This window comes from Arachis stenosperma, chromosome 7 (assembly GCF_014773155.1).
Source record: "Arachis stenosperma cultivar V10309 chromosome 7, arast.V10309.gnm1.PFL2, whole genome shotgun sequence".
NCBI classification, from domain to species: Eukaryota; Viridiplantae; Streptophyta; class Magnoliopsida; order Fabales; family Fabaceae; genus Arachis; species Arachis stenosperma.
The window spans coordinates 81,039,974-81,067,751 of NC_080383.1; the positions used below are offsets into that span (position 1 = coordinate 81,039,974).

At 39.7% G+C, this 27,778-nt stretch overlaps 2 protein-coding genes and 1 long non-coding RNA gene across 3 annotated transcripts; all 3 read left to right on the top strand.

Moving 5' to 3' along the window:
- The first annotated feature begins 1,980 nt into the window (after window positions 1-1,980).
- On the top strand, window positions 1,981-7,518 carry LOC130940434 (subtilisin inhibitor CLSI-I-like). Its single transcript, XM_057868564.1, has 2 exons — window positions 1,981-2,225; window positions 7,136-7,518. Exons 1-2 carry the CDS (start codon window positions 2,156-2,158, stop codon window positions 7,363-7,365), a joined length of 300 nt encoding a protein of 99 aa, XP_057724547.1. The 5' UTR covers window positions 1,981-2,155; the 3' UTR covers window positions 7,366-7,518.
- Window positions 7,519-9,242: 1,724 nt separating this feature from the next.
- LOC130940436 (uncharacterized) lies at window positions 9,243-12,679 on the top strand. Its single transcript, XR_009070303.1, has 4 exons — window positions 9,243-10,432; window positions 10,547-10,716; window positions 10,843-11,507; window positions 11,743-12,679. It is a non-coding gene; the product is annotated as an uncharacterized LOC130940436 (long non-coding RNA).
- Window positions 12,680-17,376: 4,697 nt separating this feature from the next.
- Window positions 17,377-27,761, top strand: LOC130940433 (uncharacterized). Its single transcript, XM_057868563.1, has 2 exons — window positions 17,377-18,106; window positions 26,816-27,761. The coding sequence occupies exons 1-2, from the start codon at window positions 17,386-17,388 to the stop codon at window positions 27,667-27,669; spliced, it is 1,575 nt and encodes a 524-aa protein (XP_057724546.1). The 5' UTR covers window positions 17,377-17,385; the 3' UTR covers window positions 27,670-27,761.
- The last annotated feature ends 17 nt before the right edge of the window (window positions 27,762-27,778 follow it).

Sequence of the window (27,778 nt, forward strand, 5' to 3'; positions counted from 1 at the left end):
CCTTTTCCGCTTGGCTTGTTATAGCGTTAAAATCGCCTGCTATTACCACTTTTCCTTCCAGGTGTTGGCTCATTGTTGTAAGCTCCTCAAACTGTAAGGATCGAATTTGTTCCAAACAACTCAAATGGACACCAATGAACGCCCATACCTCACTGCTTCCGACTTCCTTAATTTCGGCTGCCACAAAGAATTCTCCACTGCTAATAATTTGAACACTGATGCTGTCCTTCCAAGCTAGCACAAGTCCTCCTGCCATTCCTGCCGGGTTAACAATATGCCAGTTTTCGTAGCCGCATACGCGAAGTTTTGCTTTCACTTGTTGAGATTGGTTCTTTGTTTCACTTATAAACACAATCTCGGGGGAGTGGGATTTACAGATCCCTTTTAAGGTGTGAATTGTCAAGGGTCTCCCCAAACCCCGACAATTTCAAACTATAGTTCTCATGGCGCCTTGGGTGCCATTTGTAGGCTGGCACCCTCCACCATCTCTTCAACTGCATTTTCATCCTCTATTCTTGCTTTCTTTGTAGATCCTTCAGCTATACCACTCATTAACCTTTTTTTGGGTTCACTTTTAGTATCTGACTCTGCAGCACCTTGTCTTGCTAACATTTTCTACTTCCTACCTTTCTCTGTGGTGAGACACTGCCCAATAGCGAATTGCATAAGCTGCCCTTCATCCTCCTTGGTATTGGACTGACCAGTTATGATAACCTCCATGCATTCTGTTCTAGAATTGGCTGATTGAGGTGACTCAGGTGCTGCCCTATTACCAGTGTCTTGTGGTTTCAAACTTTGTTTCCCTTCTTGCATTGACATCCCTGCAAATTCTTCCAATAAGCAGTTTAAGACCGGTTTTTTCTTATGTTGAGTGGCCTTATTCTGGTTTTGGGTTGAGTTGTTGAATGCTCTTTCTCCTTCAGAGTAGATTCGCGTTCTCACTTGGCTGGCTTTAACCCATTCGCCAATGTCATCCTCTTTTACCATATCACTCTCTATGTCCTTCAGCAGATCATGGCAGTTTTTCACCTCGTGCCCCAATTTTGCGCAATAGGTACAGAACTTTCCAAGTCTCTCATAGCGCAGTGCCACTTCTACCTCCTTTTTATTAGGTCCTGCCACTATTAACTGATCTCTCACTTGCCTGGCAGCATCAATATTGATTTTGGTCTTCACAATCCTAGTTTTTCTGCCTTGCATCTGAAATTTACCTACCTCCAACACTGTGCCCAATTTTTCTCTCAATTTACGTCCAACTTCGAGGGTTTTAAACGATTCTGGCAAACCCCAAAATTGAACCCAAACTGAAAAATTGGAAATAATCTCTTCATCACAGTTCTGATCTTCCTTCCATCTCTTGACATGGAGAACATAATCTTTGAATAGCCATGGAGAACCACGTTCAACACGCAAGACATCCACTTCTTTATTAAAAAAGAATTGGAAGGAATTATCCCCTTTATCACTCACTCTAAATCCTTCCGAGTTTTCCCATATAGCCTTTAAAGCATTCCCCATGGTTCCAATTGAGAAGGTTTTGGAAGCAAAGAGTCTGCCATAGAGACTATTGGAGCAAGCGTTAATACCTTTTGATATGTCTGCCTTTTCCAATAGAATCACATTCCTACCTCCTTTCCGGTTGTCTTCCTCGGTCCGATCTTCATTCTTCGTTGTCTCAGCCATGCAGATTACGGAGACTTGTATTAAGATTTAATTGACGTTGACAATGTAGCCTTGACAGCAACAGGAACTCTATTAGAAAATCCTAACAGAACACTAAAAAATTCTAACAGAACATTAATTATGATGTACATTATATTATGCATAAATAATATATTTTGTTAATTCCAATACTAAATATTTTCCGTGCATCGCACGATCATTCACTAGTAGATATATAGTCCAAAGTAAGATGACGCGGCACGACAAAATCAATGAGAGACATTGAAAAAGTCTACATTTTTTGTCTCATCAACACAAATGTCCAAAAAAGAGGTGGCAACGTTTAACACCGCCATTTCATATATATATATTCTTCAGTTACGTTATTATTCCTTCATCCTTAAGGTTCAAGCTTGAGATATATATAACTTTCATCGCTAAGCAATCGTTAAAAAAAATAGCATTCACATCCTTAGCTTCTTAGTTATTATTCATGGCAGAAAAAGATGAAGGACAAGGATCAGCTAATCCTCCTCTGGAAAAGCCTAATGAGGGGTTGCCAAGTAAGTCATAATTTTTTGCTATTTCCAAATATTATTATATTTCGTGCAAATTAAAAAGAAAAATTGATTCTGTTAACTCTTTAATTAATTTTGTATAATCGCAAAATCATTCATGTATGTGTGAAAACACCGAAAAATTATATAGAGGTTTAGATTAAAATTCCCCTCAATATATACTTTTATACTGTTCTGTGTTTATGTTGGTATTTCAATTTTTACGCATTTAAGTTATAACTTTGGATTAAATTGTTGTTTATATTCACTTTTATTTATTTTATATTTTTTAGTTTTATATTTAACTTACCATATCAAATAGTAATTGATAAAGTCTTGGAAATTAATATAGAACAACTAAGATTATTGTCAATATTTGATATAAGAAAAAATCTAAAACTCTTAAAAATAAAATTAATGAAAACTCAACTAAGAATATCTAAAATTTAAATAATTAAATAAAAAATTTATTTTAGTGAATTTTAGATATTAATTTTTTTGACAACTTATTTTAATATTAATTAAAATTGACTAATATAATATTAGTTTTCTAGTATTATTTAACAGTAATTGAATGTACAGTTTAATGATTTAATTTTTTTAATCTCTTTTGAGTTTAAAATCGTGTGACCAACACTCCCTCTCCCTCTCCCTCTCCCTCTCTCAAATGCCTTTAAGTTTTTAAATAAATAAAAAATGAAAAAGAAGAGAAGCAGCTATTTTATCAAAAACACAAAAAAAAAAAAAATTGAGCCAAAATTAAAGTGTCATGTATGACCTAATCATGACCCTTCTATAAAGTAATGTTTAGTAGAGAGACAGAGACTAAAAGACTGAGACTAAGAGATAGAAATTAAGAGATAGAAATCAAAATAAATTTTAGTATTCTATTTGGTATAAAGTGAAAGACAAAAATTGAAATAAGAATAAAACTCTAATTTAATTTGCACAAAAGGATGAAATTAGAATTAATTAATTGAAATGAAGGTATTTTAGATATAAAATGTTATTAAAATTTCAGTCTCCGTCTCTAAAAAATTTAGTCTCCTGTGTCCCTACTTTTTTGAGGTACTAAAATACTGAAATTTTAGAGACAAAGACAAAAATTTTAGTACTAATCTCTGAACCAAATAAATATAATATTGTATCTCAATCTCCTAATCTCTGTCTTAGTACCTTAAAACAAATGTTACCTAACAGTCTAAACTCCAAACTTTGTTTATGATTTATGCTATTATAAAATTAGTACTATGATTTAATTTGCTACCTTTGTGTGTGTATATATCCCCTAATACATTTCCGAGACAATATAAGAACCTAATCAACATATATATATATATATATATATATATATATATATATATATATACCCAAATTATGAAATACTACAGCTCAACTCATCCTTATCACAAAGCCGACAACAATTAATTAAATAAGCACCTAAAATTAACCTCGAGTCCTAATCACTTGTAATTCATAATTAGTGTATATTCTAGATATGTTAGGTTGTATTTGTTTATAAGGATAAAATACGAGTTAAATCTTAAAATAGTTCTTTAAATTGGCGTCATGCACTAAAATCGTTTCTGAGATTTCAATTGCATCAATTACGTTCTTGAGATTGAAAAAAATGTACCATATTAGTTCCTGACATATTTTTCATTAACGACGTGATGACATAGCATAATGACGTGGACCGTAAGTTACACGTGTCACTTCATGATTTGGCCACGAGTAATGGTATGATGATGTGGTGACCAGTGACACGTGGCATGCTGACGTAGATAGTTGTGCCACGTGTCACAATGTTATTTGGCCACGTGTCCGTTTGTACCATGTATCGCAACAGTATTCGTCCACGTGTCATCCATTATGTCATTGTTGTATATGCACCAAATTAGTCCCTCACTTTGTATTAAGTGACTCATTTTAGTCCCTAAAATTAAATATCGTGCACCAAACTAGTCCTTTCACCAATTTTTTTTCATTTTTTTAAATTTAAAATTTTAATATCTTGGATACACTAATTTCAATTCTATTTTTTCATATATCGTTTAAATACAAGTGCTTTCATAAAAAATTTTAAGATTTTAGTTTTAATTATATAATTTTTTTAATAATTTAACATTGGTAAATTTTGTAATATATAAGTATGTTATTATAAAAAAATAATTATATGATTGATTAGACACATTTTTTTCATAAAAAAACATATATTTTTAACAAGAAATTAATTATTAAAATAAATATTTTTTTCTTATGAAATACACATTTTTGTTATGTGTAAATGGGCTAGATTGAAAGCACTTCAAGCACCCTCACTACCATCTTTGACCTCAGCAGTCTAGACGAAAGAGGTCGGAGATGGTAATGAGGGAAGCTTGAAATGCCTTCACGTCAACTCCAAAACGACGGTTATTAGGGATATTCGCAAGAAAAAAAATATTTTATAAAAGTATTGAAAGAGGTCGGAGATGGCAGTGAAAATGCTTGAAAAGTCCTCACATCAACTCCAAGTCGGCGGTTAGGGTATTCGTAAGAAAAAAAAATATTTTATAAAAACACTTTTATTTGAAGAACATGTGAAAAAATAGAATTGAAATTAATGCATTTAAAAATATTGAGAACTTTTAATTTATAGAAAAAATGAAAAAAAAACTGCTGAAGGGACTAGTTTGGTGCACGACATTCAATTTCAGGGACTAAAATGAGTCACTTAATGCAAAGTGAGGGATTAATTTGGTGCATACACAACGATGACATAATAGATGACACGTGGACGAATAGTGTTTCGACACGTGGCACAAATGGATACGTGGCTAAATAGTATTGTGACATGTGGCACAACCATCCACGTCAGTATGCCACATGTCATTGGACGCCACATCATCATACTATTACATGTGGCCAAATCATGAAGTGACACGTGTCACTTACAGTCCACATCATCATGGCAGGTCATCACGTCGTTAATGAAAAATGGGTCATGGACTAATATGGTGCACTTTTTTTAAACTCAGGGATGTAATTGGTACAATTGAAATCTCAGGGACAATTTTAGTGCACAACGCCAATCTCAGGGACCATTTTGGGACTTAACTCGATAAAATACTAAGATAAAGATATAGAAATATAAAATTATATTTGACAAATAAGATATAAATAAAAATATTATATCCAAAAATATTGAATTAATATATTTTATATTTATTCTAATAAAAAAAGATACAGAAATATTAACAAAAAATATAATTTATTTTTTATTTTTTATTATTTTGTTAATTTTATAATTTTTATTTTTTATTATTATATTTTTTTAATTTTTTAAATAAAAAAAAATAAATTTTCATAATTATTTTAATTTATTATCAAATAAAATATAAAAATATAAAATTTTGTATTTCTATTTTTTGTGTCTTGTTTTCAATATCTTATTTTATCCTATCTTTAAAAACAAATACAATTTTAGTGTGTGCTCTAGTTTAAATTTTAAATATATATAAAAGATAATAATCGTAATTTAAATCCTTTTATGAATATAACGATATTTTTTTCTTTTTTAAATAAGTTTGTTATCCGTTTAAATATTTGTGGATAAAAATGAGAATTCCAATTTAAATAAATAAAAGTTAAAACCGTGATGATATTCAATAATTACATTGTAATTAAATTATTGTAGTTGTGGTAATATCAAGAAGGCATCAAATATATCTACAAATTACATATCCAATGTAAATATGATCTAAGCTATAAATACCTCTAAACCTAGAGATATAATGGTTACTTTCTAATTTAAAAAATAAGAAACATCAAACTTTAGAGTATTTTGATTATAAAAGTTTATTTAGTTATAACAATTAAAGCCAGAAGTGAAACTGTGAAAGTACCTAGTCTTTCTTTCTTTTGCCTTTTTTCAAGAGCTTGTTGTATCCTCCACAGAAAAGCAGTCCCCGGCCGGCTAAAAAGACGATCACAATCTGCAACCGCAGAGCAATCAAATGAAAAATTGAATATCCACGGACACGTTGTTATCTTCCATAGGTTGCTGATAATCAGTGCTGATATATATATATATATATATATATATATATATATATATATATATATATATATATAGGAATTTATTATTTATATACTAAATATATGTATTTTTTTAAAAAAAATACTATTTATATATTAAATACATATAATATTAGCCATCATTTGTTTTTTTATAAATACACGTATAGTTTTTCTTATTATCAAAGATAATAAATTTTATTCTTTGATAAAAGATTAAAGAATACATTTATCCTGAACTTACCGAAAGACAATAGCCAATTTAAAAGTAAGTTCTGTAAGAATAAAAGAAATAAGAAAGGGAAAGTGAGCTTTCTTTAAGGTTTTCAAACACTTTGTTCTTCTTGAATCATCTTCTTTGTCGCCTCCACTATCTCAATTCATGACTTCTCTTCACCTCTTCTAAAATCCAAATATTTCGAGCTCTCCAAATATTCCACCATTGAACCGCCAACAAAAGGATTTATTTATCTCTATGTCATAGTTGTAAAAACACAATCAATTGCCATTACGAAAATACATAAATAATGACAACCAACATCTTCTAGTTATCAGACGTCTGCTATTTTCTGAAGCATAGTCATTGTCTCAAAAATAATAAGTTAATACAAAAAAAAATATTAATCATATCTAATTTGTCTCATAAAAATAAAGATAAAAAATTAAAAAAAAATATTTTTTATTAAAATTTTTTTTATTTTTTGAGATAATTGTTAAGAGTTATTTAATTTTTTTTCAATATAAAATATAATTAAGTGATTAATAGTTGCTTAATAATTCAGGGCCTGCATAATGATGAAACTTACGGCATAGTCCTTGTATATAATTTTTTTATAACATGTTTAACATCTTGTTAGTGTCTTACAATCAATCTGTGGAATCAAACAATCCCAAGAAAACAAGTTGGCCGGAGCTGGTAGGCACCACTTCTGAAGAAGCAAAAAAGAAGATAAAGGAGGAGATGGGTGAGGCTGATATCCAGCTGATTCCACCGGGTTATTCTGTCACTTTTGATTTTCGATCCCAACGAGTTCGAATTTATGTTGATGAATCTGACAAGGTCATTAGGACTCCCAGCATTGGCTAGCTTTTCCAATCCATCTTGCTAATTATATAAAGATATATTTTAAATAGGGAAATGTTCAAGTTTAAGTAGAATTTATTGTTTTTTTGTTATTATTTTAGTCATTATTCATGAATCTAATATTTTTAATTTAGTAATTTAATAATTTATTTTTAATTTATATTTTTAAGTATATTAATGATAAAAATAATAAATTCTACTAACTTTTTAGTTTTTTTTTTTTAAAATAATATATATCTAAACATGGTGTACGAAATTGGCTCTACACATTTCGCACAGATAGATCGACAAGTATACCGGGTCATCCAAGTAATACTTCAGGTGAGTGAGGGTCGATTCCACGGAGATTGTTGGTTTGAGCAAGCAGTGGTTATCTTGCAGATTTTAGTTAGGCGGATAGAAAATATAGTTGTCACGAGAAAATGCATAAAAACAGATACATAAATAAAACGTTACTAAATAGGTGTGGAATCAATGGCATGAGAACGGTTGAGGCTTCGGAAATGCTTTGTCTTTTCGGATTAACTTTTCTTGCTATCTTCTTCAATAACTTTCTGATTCCTTCAATGGAAGCCGTAAGTGATTAACTCATGTCCTCTCATCAAGTTAACCTCCTCTACTGCAGTAATCCACCATGTTGAAGTGACTCATACCCTCTTATCAAGCCACCTCTAGGTTTCTCACTGTAGCATAAGATGAAGCTTTAAACAATCCACTCCCCTTCACGATCCTACTCAAGGTGCCACAAACAAGGCAGATTTTTCGGATTAGAAAGTGCTACTTCTTTGACTCTAACCTTAACGCCACAGAGATCTCACTTACCCATAGTCAACGGAATTTTATGTCACGTATCCAAAATTGCCCAGGTACTCTATTGGAACCCGCAATGCAATCTCTAATTTTGGTTCAATGCTATCTGGGTCAGAACTCGCACGGAATCCATGTAGAATAAGGGTGATTTTTCCGGCAGCTCGCCATCTTTTTAGCAGTTTTTCGGCAGCTGGCTACTCCTGCCGCAGTTCTGTATGCGTTCTCCTTCGGCAGTTCCGTCTGCGTTCTCTCGTGGCAGTTCTATCTGCGTTTTGTCTGTGTTTCCTTCGGGAAATTCTGTCTGCATTTCTTTTCGACAGTTCCGTCTGCACTTCCTTCAGATAGTGCCAGTTCTGTCTATGCTTCTTTCAGACAAGCAGCAGTTCCGTCTGGCTTCCTTCAGACGAACGGCAGTTCCGTCTGCACTTCCTTTCGGCAGTTCTGTCTACACCCATTCTATTCGTTGTTTTTAATAAGTTTCAAAGTCAAGTTGTCACTTGAGTTTGAGGGGAAATGTTAGAATATAATTAGAATCAATTAGGATCAATTAACATTATTTAGCATATCTGAATATTTATTATAGGATATTACGTCTTTATTATTTCGATTCTCTTAGCACCTATAAATACCGTTCTATGTTGTATCATTCTAGACAATTTGAACAGACAACTTGAATATACTCAATAATATATCATCATTTCTCCAGTTTAGTCTCTTGTTTCTAACATGGTGAGCAATAGAAAAAAGGTTTGTGAGTATTCAAGTTGTCTGTTCAAGTTGTCTAGAATGATACAACATAGAACGGTATTTATAGGTGCTAAGAGAATCAAAATAATAAAGACGTAATATCCTATAATAAATATTCAGATATGTTAAATAATGATAATTGATCCTAATTGATCCTAATTATATTCTAACATCACCAAAAATACAAATAACTTCTACAAATTATCTTCACACTTATAGTTATTAGAAGACTTATTCCCATCATATTCATGCACATTCTTGGCAAGCATAAATTTAGAGTGGACAGTTTTGGTGGATGTATATTTTTATGGAAGATAATTCAACTACATTTGAACAACAAAAATTATTAAACTAATGTTATTGAATCACTAAATCAATTTTCGTAATATAATGTCTTGCCCAAAATTATTCAATGTCTATTAAAGAACTATTGGCTCTCCTCCATTGATGAAAAAAGGAATAAAAACCCTATCATTTACTAATGCATGAAACTACCAAACCCAAGAATAACTCTTCACAAACAAAATTTGCAACTATCCTTTTTTCAAAAAATTATTAAAAAGAAAAAAAATCATATAATTTATCATAAAATAGTAACTTGGGAAAAAAGAATGCTCAAAGTTCTAACAACTTCACCAACAGATTCAAGCCACTAAGCAAGTTATACACAATTTGTTGGTGTTATTCTGGTATTTAGCAAGAATTGCTAAAGAGGTACTATTTCTGAATGTCAAAAGTAAAAGAGAAGAGAAAGGGGTTCACGTTGATTAAAGACTGAAGGATTTTATTTTTTTTTTGGTTATACACACTCACCCATTTACACACATAATGTATGGCTCTTTTATCACTCCAGTTATAGATCGAGCCTTTTGTGACATATTTGAAAGCAAAAAACTTTACCATTAGGACATAACTTCAGCCACAGAGATATAGAATTGTGCGGTAAGAGCATAATCGATCAAAATACCCTTAGAATTTTTTCCCTTCAAAGGTAGATGATTTTATTTTAAAACTAAAATGAAATGTATGGTTCACTTAGGACTACAAGCATAGGGAAAAAATAAAAATTATCCAACACAAAAACTCAAAGACCAAGAATTAGAGAAAGAGAATGTTATTAGATAGAACTTTCATCTTCTTTCAAGGGTCACAACAGCGCAAAAGGAGGGAGGGAGAGAGAGAATGAATTCATATGGGTCTTCTTCCTTTTTCTATAGCTCGACGAGCAAACTTTGCAACTAAGAGGGGAGATCTTCTAACTTTTTCAAAGGTGAACTCGTTCTTTGTTCTCCAAATCCACTATGCAGAATAAACGGCCAAAGTTGTTCTGTCTTCTCCTCATCTTTCATTCTCTACCGTGTTTATAAATCTTAACCACCACCTCCATGGTTCTTTAAGTTGAGTTGGGACAAATATGGAGTTGGCTTTCCAGACTTCAATTTAATTGCATCTGAACATCCACAAAAACAGTAATAAATAGACTCATCTTCAACTTGGCACTATGAACAAAGTGGTTAGATTCAATGGATTCTTCCGTACAATTTTCACTTTACAAGTAAACCATCATACATCACTTTTCATCAGAAATTCTTGATTTCTGGTTGACATTCGAACTCCCAAATTGCAGACCAGAGTTCATTGCCGCCACACTATTTGGAGAGAAAGTATGGGTTGAGAGATGGATCGGGAACTTGCGGGTTGGGGCGGATGCCGAATTCTTCGACTGGAGCAACGAGGGGGGAGATACCTGCAAAGACACTCCGACGCTCAAGGCAAAATGAATCTGAGAGGTATAAGGTATGTAGAATGAATGTCGTATCTAAGAGGAGCTCAGGGCTCCCTTTTATATAGGTGATGGTGAGTATCTTATCTTATCTTATCTGGCTAAGATAAGGGAGTCCTTTGAATTTGAATGTTGGTTAGGAGCTCTAATGGGCCAGTATAAAGCCTTCTAGAAGAGTGGTGCGGTTTAGTCCCGGGTAGTCAGCTTCAGAGGCTATTCCGGGTATGGAATCTGTAGGCCGGATCCATAACAGTTGCCCCCGCAGCAGGAGAGCGAACAAGGTCGGTCTTCATCGCTGGAGGATACGGTTTTGGCCATTCACGGCCTTCCTTGATATGCCAGAACGGGAGGTAAGGTTCTCGGGGATTTACTCGACGGGCCTGCCTATGGCGGAAGGGCGGCGTGTCGGGTCTTTAGAATGGGTCAGTTTGTAGGGTTTGTCAGCCTCGTAGTCTGTGTTGCGGTTGGTGTGAACTTTCCGTCTTCTTGCGCTTGTTTCATTTTCAAATGTGTGTTGTCAGTTACATTTTTTAGAGAGAGCACTTATTGCGTGAAGGGGCTTGGGCTGCCTTTCCAATTTTGCCTTTCTATGTCTGTTGGTTGTAAAGGGTATTTTTGGTTTTTCATTCTTCACAACCGTGTTGGTTTTTTGCTTTTTCTTCCTTCGTCTGTTTCATTTTTCCAGTCTTCCTAGTTTCATATCCACTTCACTTTTTTCTGCTTTGTTCTGCTTATGTGTATTTTGGCTCTGTGTTTGTGCTGTCTCTCTACTCTGCACCCATTTTCTGCCAGTTGCTTTTATCAGGTTGGTATTCTATTTTCCACATCTTTCATTTTTACTTTTGTTTTTCTGTGTTGGGGTTACATTTAGTACTTCTTTTATCATTGTTTTTCAAAAATAAAGGTAGTAATTTTATTTGGGGGAGGATGAGCACAACTGCAGGCTTAGTATTCGATAGATGGTAGAGTTTTTCCTTTCTTCCATTGTTTTTTGCTGTGTAGCTTTGGTAGGCTGATAGTGGTGCTCCTCCTGTTTTTAGGCATGTCTCAGCGGAGAAGGGAGGGTGTGGGTGCTCCAGCGATTCCGACGGGGGCGTCTCCCGCCTCTATTATTGGGTGACCTTGACAAACCCCATTTTGAGGGTTTATCTTGTGTTGATTTCAGGGGTTTTATCAATGATTCCACACACTTTCTATATGAAAATACAAGATTTTGTATTCCTTTCCTAGTTTTGCCCCATGGATGAAAACATGCTTATTTTACACTAAAATAGATACATTTCTAATCTTCTCTTGATGCCATTCGATGCCGTTACTTGTGTGTTAAGTGGTTTCAAAATATAGGGCAGGGATGGACCGGAAGAGAGAAGGAGGATGGGAGCAAAGGAAGGGAGCATGAGAATTAAGCCTTGGAAATCTCAGCATGGGCGCGTGCGCGCACTTGACGCGTCCGCGTGGATAGAGCAGCTGGAAGTCGAAGCCAAGAGCCAAGCCACGAGCCGACTTGCGTAGCGGCTAAGCCATGATCTTCATGGGCGCGCACGCGTACGTCACGCCTCCGCGTACATTACAAGATGCATTGGTGGCGCGCACGCGTACCTTGCGCGTGCGCGCCGATGTTTGAATATGATTTTTTAAGAAGCCACGTGACTTAGGCGTGGAGTTAGTTGGGAATCCCATTTTTGGGGAATGCCTTGGCGGGAAAAGCTTAAGAAGACCAAAGGAGCAAGGGTTAAGGAGTTTTTAGTTCATTTTTAGATTTTAGATATTTTTTGAGGGATAGTTAGTTACACTCTTGGAGGAGAAGAGAGAGATCCCAAGCTCTCACTAGGGTTCTTCTTCATCCAATTTCTGAATTTTCAATCACTCTTTGGTGAGATCCATTCCAATTCTCACTTTACTTTGTTCATGTCATAGATTTTCTTCTCCAATTTCAAGTAGTAGTTGTAATTGCTCAATTCTCATAGATCTAGAATTCAAACTTTGTAATTTTGGATTTCATCAATACTTTGAGAATTTGATTTTCATTGTTGCTCTTTGATACTTGTTGTTAGTTCCTTGTGTTGCAATACTTTTAATTCTACTTTTCTTCTCATTTTACTATGACTTTCTTTCTTGCTCATCACATGTTTGATAAAATGTCAACACTAGTTATGGAGTAGAAATTTCTCACTTGGCATAGGGTTGGGTCATTAGAAGAAGTTGAATAGTTGTGTCCATTGTTGATTTGAAATTAGGGATTGCTAATTGATTTGGAGTGCACTAAAGCTAGATTCCCATGAGGTGAAGCTAGAACTTGTGACTCAAGTTGATTATCTTCATTTGACTTTCCTCTATACCTAGGGGGTAACTAAATGAGGCAAGGCCTAATTGTTGTCATCATTGAATGAACTATAGGGATAGAAATTCTAATGCCAACCCTAAACCAAGTCTTTTAATGATTGATTATTTGTTTCCTATTACTTTGCTAAAACCTTCAAAGAATCCCAACAAGGCTTTCTAATCAATAAGATGCACACTTTAGCAATTCCAAGGGAGGACGACTCGGGAGACTTGTACTCTCGGATATAGACTGTAGGATTGTTTGGTACGAAATTTAAGTGTCGATTAGACTATACTCACGATCATATTCATCTTTAGATTCTAATTCGGCATGCTAAATTTCGTTTATCAGACCTCTGATGTTTGGGGGACGCCGTCCCGGATAACGGAGGCAGATCTCCGGCGGCTTCGTGACCAGGGGGCTATTTTCGGGGGTGGCGATGTCGAGCGTCAATATGAGCTCGTTGTCCCCGGGGTCGACGAAAGGGTTTGTTACTTGAATTTAGACTCGCCGACCGTTCTGGACTGGATGTGGGTATACGAGTTTATGTTACGCGGCTCGGCGTACGGTTGTCGTTCTCGCCCTTTGTTCAGGTGCTGCTGAGTGGGTGTTTCATCGTCCCGTCTCAGTTACATCCAAACAGTTGGGCGGCCGTTCGCTCCTTCGAGCTCGTGTGCGAGTACTTGGAGCTTTCCGTTTTGGTTAACGTCTTCCTTTTCCTTTTCTTGTGCACTCTTCTGACTAAGGAGGGGAAGCACAAGAAGGGATACATGTCTTTTAGAGCTCAGCCGCATCATCGTATACTTGGTTTGTATGAGGATTTCTTTCACGGTTTTAAAAGAGAGTTTCTTACGGTACGCCCTACTCGGGGGCAGCACCCTTTTTGGTTAACACTAGAGGGGGAGTGTCGGTTTTCGACCTACTGGAATTTTGGTGCCGGTCTGTTGTATCTAACAAAGGTTACTTATGAGGGGTTGTCCTCAGAGGATCAGGATATCGCTGATGTACTTTGGCATCTCTTTGGGGAGTGTCCTTTTCATCCTTGTGATGTTATGGGGGATTCAGAGGCTTGCCGTACTTTTCTAGGTGTTTTCTGTTGTCCTTTCTGTTTGTTTGTCTTCCTGATTTAGTGATTTATATTTCTTATGTTTTCTTTTCAGTTGAGATGGTTGGCGGTTTGACCACTTTGGCGAGGTTGAAGGCTGCCATGGACCGGGAGATGGCTTCGGAGGCTTCCCCTTCTACTCCTTCGTCCCAACCTGCAGATGACTCTCGTGCCGTGTCTCAAGAGGTAGCCGCGCCCGAGGTTAGAGGCGATGTTCACGTTGCTTCGGGCCTGGTAACTTCTGGGGGTGATGAGGAGGTAGTCGTGGTCTTGGCATCCGGTGCTTCTCGGAAGCGAAAGAGGCCGGAGGAGGTTAGTAGTGAAATTCTGGAGGAGGAAGGGGGTTCTGTTCCTTCCGTGATGGACCGGAGGTTTGATGCTCCGGCTTTCATTGACCAGCACCTTATGCTTGAAACTGAGAAATTCTTTCATCGCATATGCTCAACTACTAGACGGGAAGGATCCGATGAAGTTGCTATATGGTTGTTTGCTTTCCCTTTCTCTCTTGAGAACAAGGCTAAAGAATGGTTCTACACTTTATCTAGTGAAGTCACCTCCGATTGGGATCTACTTAGAAGAGGATTCTTGGATAAATTCTTGCCCCCGGAGAAGATGGATAGGCTAAGGAAGGAAATGTCTTGTATTGTGCAAGGTGAGACGGAACCACTATACGAGTATTGGGAACGGTTTCGCAAGCTACTAGACGCATGCCCCAATCACATGCTTGACACTCAAGTATTGCTTGGATACATATGTCAAGGGATGCGAGAGCAAGATAGAACTCTCTTAGACACCTCTAGCAATGGTTCTTTGTCCAAATATAAAATAGCGGAGGAGGCATGGCAACTTATCATTGACTTAGCCGAATCCAATCAACATATGAGACGAAGAGTCAACCGCCCTAGGACCGTGAATGAGGTATCATCAAGTAGTGAAACCACCGCTCTAACTCAATCCTTAAGCGAGATGACATCCATCTTGAGGCAACTCCAATTGAACCAACAACAACCACAACAACCCCAATCATACCAACAACACCCTCCACCACCTCAACAACACAACCAACAATTGGTTCCTCAAAAATTATGTGGCATTTGTTCTTGCTATTCCCACTACACGGATGAGTGCCCAAGCCTTTAAGAAGATAACACCTTGGCGGCCACCCATAATTTCTATGACCGCCCCAATCAAGGGTACTACCAAGGCAGTAATCCTAACCAAGGGCACCCTTATCAAGGAGGAAGCTACAATCAAGGGAGTGGATACTATAATCAAAATTGGAGAGACAACCATCAACAAGGGAATAGGGATAACAACAACAATGGAGGAGGTCAAAGATGGGGCAACAACTCACAAAATTTCTCACAAAACCGACCATACAACTCACAAAATCAACCATACAACCAACAAAACCCACAAAGAAACTACCAAACATACCAACCACCACATCAAAGACCACCACCCAACCAATCTCAAACTCCTCAACTCACATATACAACCACCCCCTCTAACCAAGACGAAACACTCCAGACCATTATCCAAGGCCAAAAGGAACTACAAAACACACTTGCTTCCGGTCTCACCGGCCTCACCTCTACACTACAAGCTCTTCTTGCACGCATGGATACACCATCAAATCCCACCCCTCAACCCCCAATCCAAAGTGTCATTCCCTCTCAACCCTAACCAAATCCAAAGGGGGGCATCATTGCCATCACCCTTAGATCCGGTACACAACTAAAGGAGAAGGAAGCAAAGGACTCAAATCTTATCACAACCGCTCAAGAGGAGGAGAGAATAGACATAAAAGAGGTAGTGAAAGAGGAGACACCACAAGTCATAGTTGAGGATGAAGCCCAACCAACAAGGGAGACTACCAAGGCCAAAAGAACCTTGGAAGAAGAAATTGCTCAACCACTTCCATTTTCAACACTTTCAAAGAAAGCTAGAAAGCGCATAGAACTCGACCCCAAAATGGTAGAAATATTCAAGAAAGTTGAGATAACCATCCCCCTCTTTGATGCTATCCATTAAGTTCCTAGATATGCAAAATTCCTCAAAGATCTATGCATAAACAAGGATAGAATTCTTGAATTGGAAACCATCCCATTGGGGAGTTCTATTTCCGCTTTAATGGGAGCATTGTCCGAGAAGTGTGATGATCCGGGCCCTTGTATGGTCACTTGCACCGTTAATGGAGTTCAATTTATAGATTGTATGTGTGACCTCGGAGCATGTGTTAGCATCATGCCACTCTCCGTCTACTAGGTATTGAAGTTGCCACCACTAAAAAGGTCGATGGCAAGATTTGTCCTAGCGGATAAAAGCATAATAACCGTGACGGGTGTTGCGGAAGACGTATTGGTGAATATCAAAGGGTTGGTGTTTCCGATTGACTTCTATGTCCTTGAAATGCCATCAAGCGAGACCGAGAGAGCATCATCTATTCTACTTGGAAGACCATTTTTGAGAACTTCTAGATTTAAGCTTGATGCCTACTCGGGGAAATACTCATTTGAAATAGATGGGAGAATTGTAAGTTTTAGCCTAGAAGAAGCAATGAAGCATCCACCGGAGAATCACTCTCTATTTCGGTGTGACCCAATTGACAACATGGTTGCCGAAGAGCACCTTGCAAAGCTAGATGAAAAGTACATGGTTGAAGAAGCAAATGAAGGTCCAATCGAACTAAACACCACATACCATACAAACCATCCGGAAATTCAAACTCCAAAGAATGACAAAAAGATGGAATTGAAGCCACTACCACCCCACTTAAGGTACTCATACCTTGATGAAGTCCAAAAGCTCCCCGTGATAATTGCAAACGAGCTAACTCCTCAACAAGAAGAAAAATTGCTAGATGTATTGAGGAAAAACAAAAGGGCAATTGGGTGGAGTTTGGCGGATCTAGTGGGAATAAGCCCCCAAGTATGCGAGCACCGCATATTTCTTGAAGAAGGAGCAAGACCGGTCTGACAACCTCAAAGAAGACTTAATCCAACCATTCTTGAGGTAGTAAAGAAAGAAGTCACTAAGCTACTTGAAGCGGACATCATCTATCCGATCTCGGATAGCGAATGGGTAAGCTCGGTCCAAGTAGTGCCAAAGAAGTCCGGGGTGACAACAATAAAAAACGAAAGTGGTGAACTTATAGCAACAAGAGTGCAAAATTCTTGGAGAGTATGCATAGACTACCGAAGGTTGAATGCGGCCACAAGAAAAGATCACTTTCCACTACCATTCATTGATCAAATGCTTGATCGATTAGCCGGTAAATCATATTGTTGTTTTCTTGATGGTTACTCCGGTTACTTCCAAATTCACATTGCTCTAAAGGACCAAGAAAAAACCACATTTACTTGCCCCTTTGGAACGTATGCTTACAAGCGTATGCCGTTTGGCCTATGCAATGCACCGGCAATGTTTCAAAGATGCATGATGAGCTTATTTGCGGACTTTCTAGAGCAATCTATGGAAGTTTTCATGGACGACTTTAGTGTGTATGGTGATTCATTTGAGCATTGCTTAGGTAACCTTGAAAAAGTCTTAGAGAGATGCACCAAAACAAACCTTGTCTTAAATTTTGAAAAATGTCATTTCATGGTCAAACAAGGCATTGTTTTGGGACACATAGTCTCAAAAGAAGGCATCTCCGTAGATCCGGCAAAAATAAATGTCATATCTAGTTTACCTTACCCCTCCTCCGAGAGGGAAGTCCGCTCTTTTCTTGGACATGCAGGATTCTACCGGAGGTTCATCAAAGACTTTAGCAAGGTGGCCTTACCTCTCTCTCGACTACTACAAAAGGACACGGAATTTGAGCTAAGCAAGGAATGTATGGAAGCATATGACAAACTTAAAGTAGCATTGACACAAGCTCCTATTGTGCGAGGACCAAATTGGACTCAACCATTTGAAATCATGTGTGATGCTTCGAATTACGCGATAGGAGCCGGGTTGGCACAACGCGAGGGTAAGATTCCCTATGTCATAGCTTATGCTTCCAAAACACTAGACGGAGCCCAATCCAACTACACTACTACCGAAAAGGAACTCCTAGCTATTGTTTTTGCTTTGGACAAGTTCCGAGCCTATCTTCTTGGTTCCAAGGTTGTAGTGTACTCGGATCACGCGGCACTAAAGTACTTGTTGGCCAAAAAGGAATCAAAACCGAGATTAATTCGTTGGGTGCTTTTGTTACAAGAATTTGACTTGGAGATCAAGGATAGGAGTGGTTCCCAAAACCTAGTGGCGGACCATTTAAGTCGCCTCGAACACACAAAAGGCGACACCACTCCTATCAATGACTCTTTTCCTTTAGATGCTTTGCACGCAATCTCGGAAGTAGTTCCTTGGTATGCCCCAATAGCAAACTATTTGGTTTCACGCACTTTCCCTCCCAATCTCAACAAACACAAAAAGGATAAGCTGAAAAGCGAATCCAAATACTATATTTGGGATGATCCCTATTTGTGGAGGTGTGGAGCGGACCAAATAGTGTGACGGTGCATACCTCAAACCGAATTCCAAGCAATCTTGGACGCTTGCCATGCTTCCGAAGGAGGTGGTCACTACGGCCCCCAAAGAACGGCAAGAAAGGTCCTTGATTGCGGATTTTGGTGGCCAACTCTTCTCAAAGATGCTTCCCTCTATTGCAAATCTTGTCCCCACTGCATTCGGTTTGGAAACATTTCCAAGAAGGACGAAATTCCCCAACAAAATATGCTTTTTTGTGAAATCTTTGACGTATGGGGAATCGACTTCATGGGACCATTTCCAAATTCCAATGGCTTTCTCTACATCTTGTTAGCCATCGATTATGTGTCAAAATGGGTGGAGGCAATCCCTACCCGAACGGATGACGCTCATGTTGTTTATTCTTTTGTGAGGAACAATATCATTTGTCGCTTTGGCTCCCCAAGAGCAATCATAAGTGACCAAGGATCCCACTTTTGCAACAAAAAAATAGATGGCCTCATGAGAAAATATGGCATCATACACAAAGTCGCCACGGCTTACCACCCTCAGACAAATGGCCAAGCCGAAGTTTCTAACCGGGAAATCAAACATGTGTTGGAAAGGATTGTGAAGCCGAATAGGAAGGATTGGAGCACTAAACTCCCCGATGCACTTTGGGCCTATCGAACGGCTTACAAGACACCTATTGGCATGAGCCCCTTTCGGCTTGTATATGGTAAAGCATGCCACTTACCGGTAGAGATTAAACACAAAGCTTATTGGGCCGTAAAGGAATGTAATATGAGCTTGGGTGGGGCCAGAGTAGAGAGAAAGCTTCAATTAGCGGAATTGGAATGTTTGAGATTAGAAGCTTATGACAACTCTAGACTTTACAAGGAAAAGTTGAAAGCCATCCATGACAAGAACATTAGGAGAAGAGAATTCCGACCCGGTGAACTAGTCCTTCTCTACAACTCAAGGTTGAGATTACTACCCGGAAAGCTTAGATCAAAGTGGGATGGACCCTACCAAGTGGAGAAAGTAGAACCTTATGGGGTCTACCACTTGCGCCACCCATCAAGTCCGGACATTTTCAAGGTAAACGGGCACCGTCTCAAATTGTATCATGGTGAGCAAAGAAAGAACTTCAAGGAATTTGAAGTGTTCCTCTTGAGGGATGCACCTCTTGAACAAGAACTTTGAGCTATTGAAAGTCCAACTTAAGGACGGTAAACAAAAGTGCTAGGTGGGAGACACCCCACCATGGTAAGATCTTCCTTTGTACATAGCCATTGCATCATTCTTTAATTGACACTAGCTTAACACTTGACTTCATGTTTGATAGCTAGATTTCAATTCTAATTCTGCTTCATTTGTTGAGTTCATTGGTAGTTTATCCAGTTAAAACGCCCTGCTATAGTGCTGAAGTGGATGTTTGGGGGGGGGGGGTTGGAATGTCATAAGTAGTGCAAAATCATGCAAAAATTTTGAAAAAGTACCCTTCTGCGCGTGCGCGCACCTGGCGGCGCGCGCGCCCTTGAGGCATTTGGCGACCACCCACGCGAACGCGCACCATGCGCGGACGCGTGGGTTGCGACAAACGCCCCTCCATATATTTACCCGAGAGTTACGCCCACACCATGCCAGCGCCATGCCTGAAGCATAGGCCACTTACGCGTGCGCGCACATGGCGCGTACGCGCGCTTGGCAAAATCTGCAGATCGACGCGCTAGCGTACTATGCGCGTCTGCGTCGATCACCCTTTTGCACTCCTGGTACTTATTCCAGAGAGTTAAGCCACTCTCGGGCCCGCACTAAGCCACCAGCCCAGCACCTCTGCCGCGTGCGCGCACCTGGCGCGCACGCGTCCATACACTAACCACACGAGGTGCGCGCGCGCTTTAGCCGCGCACGCGCCCCTTGTTCTGCACTCTCCTCTAGGCCACTCCACAGAGAGTTAGGCCCACCCCAGGCCCTTCTCATGCCTGGGGCATAACCACGTTGACGCGTGCGCGCACCGTGCGCGCGCGCGCCAATAGCTATGCAGCCAACTTCTGGTACCTCGTGCAGAGAGTTGTGCCACCTCTATGCCACCCCTATGCTACCAGCCCAAATGCATGGGCGCGTGTGCGCAAGGTGCGCACGCGTACCCCCACTGCGCCTTGCTCTCTCGCGCGAGCGCGCACCTGGCGCGCACGCGCGGGTGATCGGCGCCAACTTAAGAAGGGGGCATACTTACCCCCCTTCATTCCTCTTCCCCTTCCTTCCTCTTCTCATCCCTTCTACTACCCATCCACCCACCACCATTCCTGCTTCTCAACCACCTTCTACCACCTACCTCCGGTGGCCCCACATTAATTCTCCACTCTCCATCAACCCACTCTACAACTTCTTCTTCCATATCTTTCTCCATCTCACAAGGTACTATACTAAGCTACCCTCTTACTCCAACCATCTCTTTTGATTCTTAATCATTTAGTTTCACCTTCTTTTAGGTAGCTTCTTTCCTTTTCTTCTTTTTTTTTAGTTACTTCTTTAGGATGTTTTTGTTTTTTTCTCCCTTTCAATTTAACTCTTCATGGGCATTTGGGTCTCAAATTCACTTGCATTAGTAGATGAGTTGTGTTGCTTATTTTTCTTACAACCATTGTGCACTGTAGTCATTAATAATGGATTGTGGAATGTCACATTGCTTTCACCTTCTTCTAATCACATACTACAAATAGGATGCACGCCAAGTGTTCGACGAAAGGCATACTTGAGTTTTGAGTTCATTTTGACTACATTGCTTCTCAACTAATCACTTTTGCGTGCATCCCCACATTCCCCAATCCATTCACTCACCTTTTCTTAACTTGCTTTCCGCTTGTGGTCTTTAAGGGTGTATGCCTCTCATGCTTCTTACTTGCATGCTTCAACTACCCTTGTACCACATGCAATTAAATTGCCTTGCTCTTCACATGTTATCTTACTACATGTTGCAGCTGTCATGTAATAATGATACCCACACTCTATGGCATAACTTTTCATTGCATCATCACATTTAATTACGCTTCTTCGAGTTTGACGTTATCCCCTTTCTTTGACATCACAGGATGGTAATCAAAAAGAACAAAGGGAAGGCTCCGAAGAAGCCAGCTTCCAATAAAGCGCGTCAAGAACTAATGGCCAAGCCACTCTTAAAAAAGACTAAGGGCCCCGTTGATGTTCTAGAGAAGGACAACCCTCCAAAGGATTCAAACAAGTTCCCCAACCGCTACTGCGAACTTGTTTACTCAAGAATGATTGAAAGAAATTATCACCCGAAACCCCTCCTAGTCCTACCGGCTCACCTCAATTCGATTGTGATGCCATGCATTGACCGGAGGCATTGGAGGTTCCTCTTGAGGCAACCAAAGGAGGCCAATCTCTCATGGGTGGTGGAATTCTACTCCAACTACCACTCACCCCTTCTCACATCAATATTTGTGTGCCGGAAGCAAGTGTCAGTCACAGTGGAAACCATCCGAGAAGTCCTTGGGATTGGGCAATTGTCGGATGGATATGATGCCTACCAAGAAGTCTTGGCTACATGCGATGACCGTGTATTCGATTGGGACGCGATCCTCCGTGTAATTGCTTTACCCGACGCATATTGGATTCGGGGGACCATAAAGCAAAGACCAAAAGGTTTAGACGTCCGCCACCTTACTCAAGAAGCCACGGCATGGGCCCAAATTCTAGCTCACTACGTGCTCCCAAGCACCCATGGGTCATCCATTACCGCCGAGCTTGCCTTATTGATATGGTGTATCCTAACCGAGAAACCGGTCGACATTTTGCATGCCATCCGCCAATCCATGGGGCGCATTCATACCAAGGGAAATCTACCATTCCCCGCTATGGTGACCGAATTAGTTGCAAAGGCTGGCGTCAACCGAGAGGCTAAAGATAGGAGAACCTCAATTCCGGTCGAAGGTGATGTTATTCCGACCAAGAGATGCCTCAAGCCTCCGGAATTCACCAAGGACATTGGCCTACCCTCACCAACTCGCAACACTACCACATCATCTACACCACAAAAATCAGCCACCCAACGCCTTGAAGACCTTCACAAGAAATTGGACCGTTATGAGAGGCGTAACCAACGCCGATATGCTCATGTGAAGAGACTTCTAAGCGTAGTCACACCACCTATGGAGGAGCCAGATATCTCCACATCCACCACAACTTCAAGCGGGGATACCGATGACATTGGAGATGAGGGACACTCGGGACTCGACCACCCATTACGCCTAACCTATAGCACGGAGGACCGTGCTAAGTTTTAAGTGTGGGGAGGTCGGCCGACCGATCTCCGTAGGTAACATCCAAATAAATTCTTGTTCCTTGAACTCCTTTATAATTAGGATAGTTTGCATGATTAGGTTTTAGTGACACCATTAGCATGATAAGTTTACTTGGTTGGAACAATGAAACTCTTTCTTAGGAAACCAATACTTTGGGGCAACCGTGGCATTGCCAATTTTAAAATACTTTGATGCCAAATTTGCATGAAGAATTATATTTTGGAACATGGTTTTTGAGCTAAGAACACAAGCAAGTGAGATTTGAGCCTAATGATGTGGTTACATCTTATAACCACTTATTCTCCTTCTTGTGTGCATTATTCTCTTTCTATGATGGTAATCCTTGATTTGTTTGATTCTTTGTGTCCAGTATTCTGTGTATTCATGCATTTATATGATTGAGGCCATCATTTCATTAGCCCACTTACCCAAATGGCCTTGCCTTTGATCTTCCTTTGTTAGCCAAAGTTGAGCCTACAATTATCCCACTTTGTTCTTAATTTAGCACATTACAAACCTTAAAGCGGAAAAACAATGAATGTCCTTAATTTGGATCCTTGATTAGCTTAGGCTAGAGTGTGTGAGTATCATTCAAGTGTGGGAACCTTGGGACATTGGGCGAATAAAAGGGTATTTTGATTGTTATTGAAAATATTGGGAATTGGGTACATACTCATGTATTGATCAAATGTAAAACCTTATGCATTGATGTTCTTGTATATAGGAAAAAAATTGAATGAAAAAAAAAGAGAAAAGAAAAGAAAAAAAAAGAAATAAATATGCGAAAGAAAAAATATATAGAAAAAGAAAGAAAAAAAAAGAGAGAAAAGAAAGAAATAAAAAGGGGACAAAATGCCCCAAAGCAAAGTATAGCTCAATAAAATCAATGCATAAGTGTTGCGAAGTGGAAAGAAAGTGCATGAGTATGTGGAAAAGTGAAGGATGGGTAGCTAGGTTAGCACTTAATTGTATAGGTTATTATATAGGTTAGGTGTGAAGTTTAAGCTTATCAAAGATTCAAATTTCAAACTCACTTGACCAAATACGCATCCTACCTCAACCCTAGCCCCATTACAACCTAAAGAAAATACATCATGATAATTGTATGCGTGCATTGAATAATTGTTGATTGTTAGAAGAAAAACAAATCTTGGAAAGCATGATTAGGGGAGAATTGAGTGAATCAACCCCAAACACCGAGTGGCTAGAGTGTAAACACTTCCGGTGAGGGTTCGATGCTCAATTCCTTGATTCCCGGCTCTCACGGGCATTCCTCATGCAATTGCATATATCGCATTTGACGCTTAAAATTGGCAAGTCCCATACATTGACCACCATCGTGTCCCATATGCTCGCATATATCATGGGAAGGTTGATTTGTTCCTAACCAAGTAGATAATAGCATTAGTCATAGTTGCATTCATATAACTAGGTTGCACCTCATGAGTCTTATACTTTTGTGATCCCTCGGTCTTCTGTGTTTCTTTTACATTCCTCTAAGCATGAGGACATGCTAGAATCTAAGTGTGGGGAGGTTGACAAACCCCATTTTGAGGGTTTATCTTGTGTTGATTTCAGGGGTTTTATCAATGATTCCACACACTTTCTATATGAAAATACAAGATTTTGTATTCCTTTCCTAGTTTTGCCCCATGGATGAAAACATGCTTATTTTGCACTAAAATAGATACATTTCTAATCTTCTCTTGATGCCATTCGATGCCGTGACTTGTGTGTTAAGTGGTTTCAGAATATAGGGCAGGGATGGTCCGGAAGAGAGAAGGAGGATGGGAGCAAAGGAAGGGAGCATGAGAATTAAGCCTTGGATATCTCAGCATGGGCGCGTGCGCGCACTTGACGCGTCCGCGTGGATAGAGCAGATGGAAGTCGAAGCCAAGAGCCAAGCCACGAGCCGGCTTGCGTAGCGGCTAAGCCATGATCTTCATGGGCGCGCACGCGTACGTCACGCCTCCGCGTACATTACAAGGTGCATCGGTGGCGCGCACGCGTACCTTGCGCGTGCGCGCCGATGTTCGAATATGATTTTTTAAGAAGCCACGTGACTTAGGCGTGGAGTTAGTTGGGAATCCCATTTTTGGGGAATGCCTTGGCGGGAAAAGCTTAAGAAAACCAAAGGAGCAAGGGTTAAGGAGTTTTTAGTTCATTTTTAGATTTTAGATATTTTTTGAGGGATAGTTAGTTACACTCTTGGAGGAGAAGAGAGAGATCCCAAGCTCTCACTAGGGTTCTTCTTCATCCAATTTCTGAATTTTCAATCACTCTTTGGTGAGATCCATTCCAATTCTCACTTTACTTTGTTCATGTCATAGATTTTCTTCTCCAATTTCAAGTAGTAGTTGTAATTGCTCAATTCTCATAGATCTAGAATTCAAACTTTGTAATTTTGGATTTCATCAATACTTTGAGAATTTGATTTTCATTGTTGCTCTTTGATACTTGTTGTTAGTTCCTTGTGTTGCAATACTTTTAATTCTACTTTTCTTCTCATTTTACTATGACTTTCTTTCTTGCTCATCACATGTTTGATAAAATGTCAACACTAGTTATGGAGTAGAAATTTCTCACATGGCATAGGGTTGGGTCATTAGAAGAAGTTGAATAGTTGTGTCCATTGTTGATTTGAAATTAGGGATTGTTAATTGATTTGGAGTGCACTAAAGCTAGATTCCCATGAGGTGAAGCTAGAACTTGTGACTCAAGTTGATTATCTTCATTTGACTTTCCTCTATACCTAGGGGGTAACTAAATAAGGCAAGGCCTAATTGTTGTCATCATTGAATGAACTATAGGGATAGAAATTCTAATGCCAACCCTAAGCCAAGTCTTTTAATGATTGATTGTTTGTTTCCTATTACTTTGCTAAAACCTTCAAAGAATCCCAACAAGGCTTTCTAATCAATAAGATGCACACTTTGGCAATTCCAAGGGAGGACGACTCGGGAGACTTGTACTCTCGGATATAGACTGTAGGATTGTTTGGTACGAAATTTAAGTGTCGATTAGACTATACTCACGATCATATTCATCTTTAGATTCTAATTCGGCATGCTAAATTTCGTTTATCAGATCTCTGATGTTTGGGGGACGCCGTCCCGGATAACGGAGGCAGATCTCCGGCGGCTTCGTGACCAGGGGGCTATTTTCGGGGGTGGCGATGTCGAGCGTCAATATGAGCTCGTTGTCCCCGGGGTCGACGAAAGGGTTTGTTACTTGAATTTAGACTCGCCGACCGTTCTGGACTGGATGTGGGTATACGAGTTTATGTTACGCGGCTCGGCGTACGGTTGTCGTTCTCGCCCTTTGTTCAGGTGCTGCTGAGTGGGTGTTTCATCGTCCCGTCTCAGTTACATCCAAACAGTTGGGCGGCCGTTCGCTCCTTCGAGCTCGTGTGCGAGTACTTGGAGCTTTCCGTTTTGGTTAACGTCTTCCTTTTCCTTTTCTTGTGCACTCTTCTGACTAAGGAGGGGAAGCACAAGAAGGGATACATGTCTTTTAGAGCTCAGCCGCATCATCGTATATTTGGTTTGTATGAGGATTTCTTTCACGGTTTTAAGAGAGAGTTTCTTAAGGTACGCCCTACTCGGGGGCAGCACCCTTTTTGGTTAACACTAGAGGGGGAGTGTCGGTTTTCGACCTACTGGAATTTTGGTGCCGGTCTGTTGTATCTAACAAAGGTTACTTATGAGGGGTTGTCCTCAGAGGATCAGGATATCGCTGATGTACTTTGGCACCTCTTTGGGGAGTGTCCTTTTCATCCTCGTGATGTTATGGGGGATTCAGAGGCTTTCCGTACTTTTCTAGGTGTTTTCTGTTGTCCTTTCTGTTTGTTTGTCTTCCTGATTTGGTGATTTATATTTCTTATGTTTTCTTTTCAGTTGAGATGGTTGGCGGTTTGACCACTTTGGCGAGGTTGAAGGCTGCCATGGACCGGGAGATGGCTTCGGAGGCTTCCCCTTCTACTCCTTCGTCCCAACCTGCAGATGACTCTCGTGCCGTGTCTCAAGAGGTAGCCGCGCCCGAGGTTAGAGGCGATGTTCACGTTGCTTCGGGCCTGGTAACTTCTGGGGGTGATGAGGAGGTAGTCGTGGTCTTGGCATCCGGTGCTTCTCGGAAGCGAAAAAGGCCGGAGGAGGTTAGTAGTGAAATTCTGGAGGAGGAAGGGGGTTCTGTTCCTTCCGTGATGGACTGGAGGTTTGATGCTCCGGCTTTCATTGACCAGCACCTTATGCTTGAAACTGAGAAATTCTTTCATGATTGTGACGTTGCTGTTCAAGCGAAGTCGGTCTATCGGGCTCTTCTTTGTTTCGCTGTGATCATTCGGAAGGCCGAGCCCATGATGTCTCAGGTGGGTCTTCTGAATAAGAAGCTGTGTCAGTCCCAAGCTGAGGTGATAAAGGTGAAGGAGCAGCTTGCGGCGTTGGATTCGGCTAGGGAGAAGGTTGTCAAAAATTCTGAGGACGCTGGGGCCGAGCTTCTCCATCTGTCTGAGGTTGAGACTTTTCTGTTATCTCAGCTGGGCGGGGAGCGAAAGCGGGCTTCCGACGCCAAATCTCAAGCTGTCGTGCTTCTTGATGAGGTAAATATTTTGAAGGCCAAGGTTGCTGCTCTGGAGGTCGAGACCGAGGGTCTGAAGAAGGAGAAGGTGGAACTGCTGGCGGATGTAAAGAGCGCTATCGCTGCTACTGAGGAGACGATGAGGGCCCAAGCTTCGGTCCTGCGCCGAACGTAGACGTGTCCGTGATGGAGGCATTTAAGACTGTCCGTGATGGCCAGATCTTCGATTTCCAGTAGGCTTTTATTGTATCTTTTGGTTGTATTCTGAGAACTTGTAATTTTAT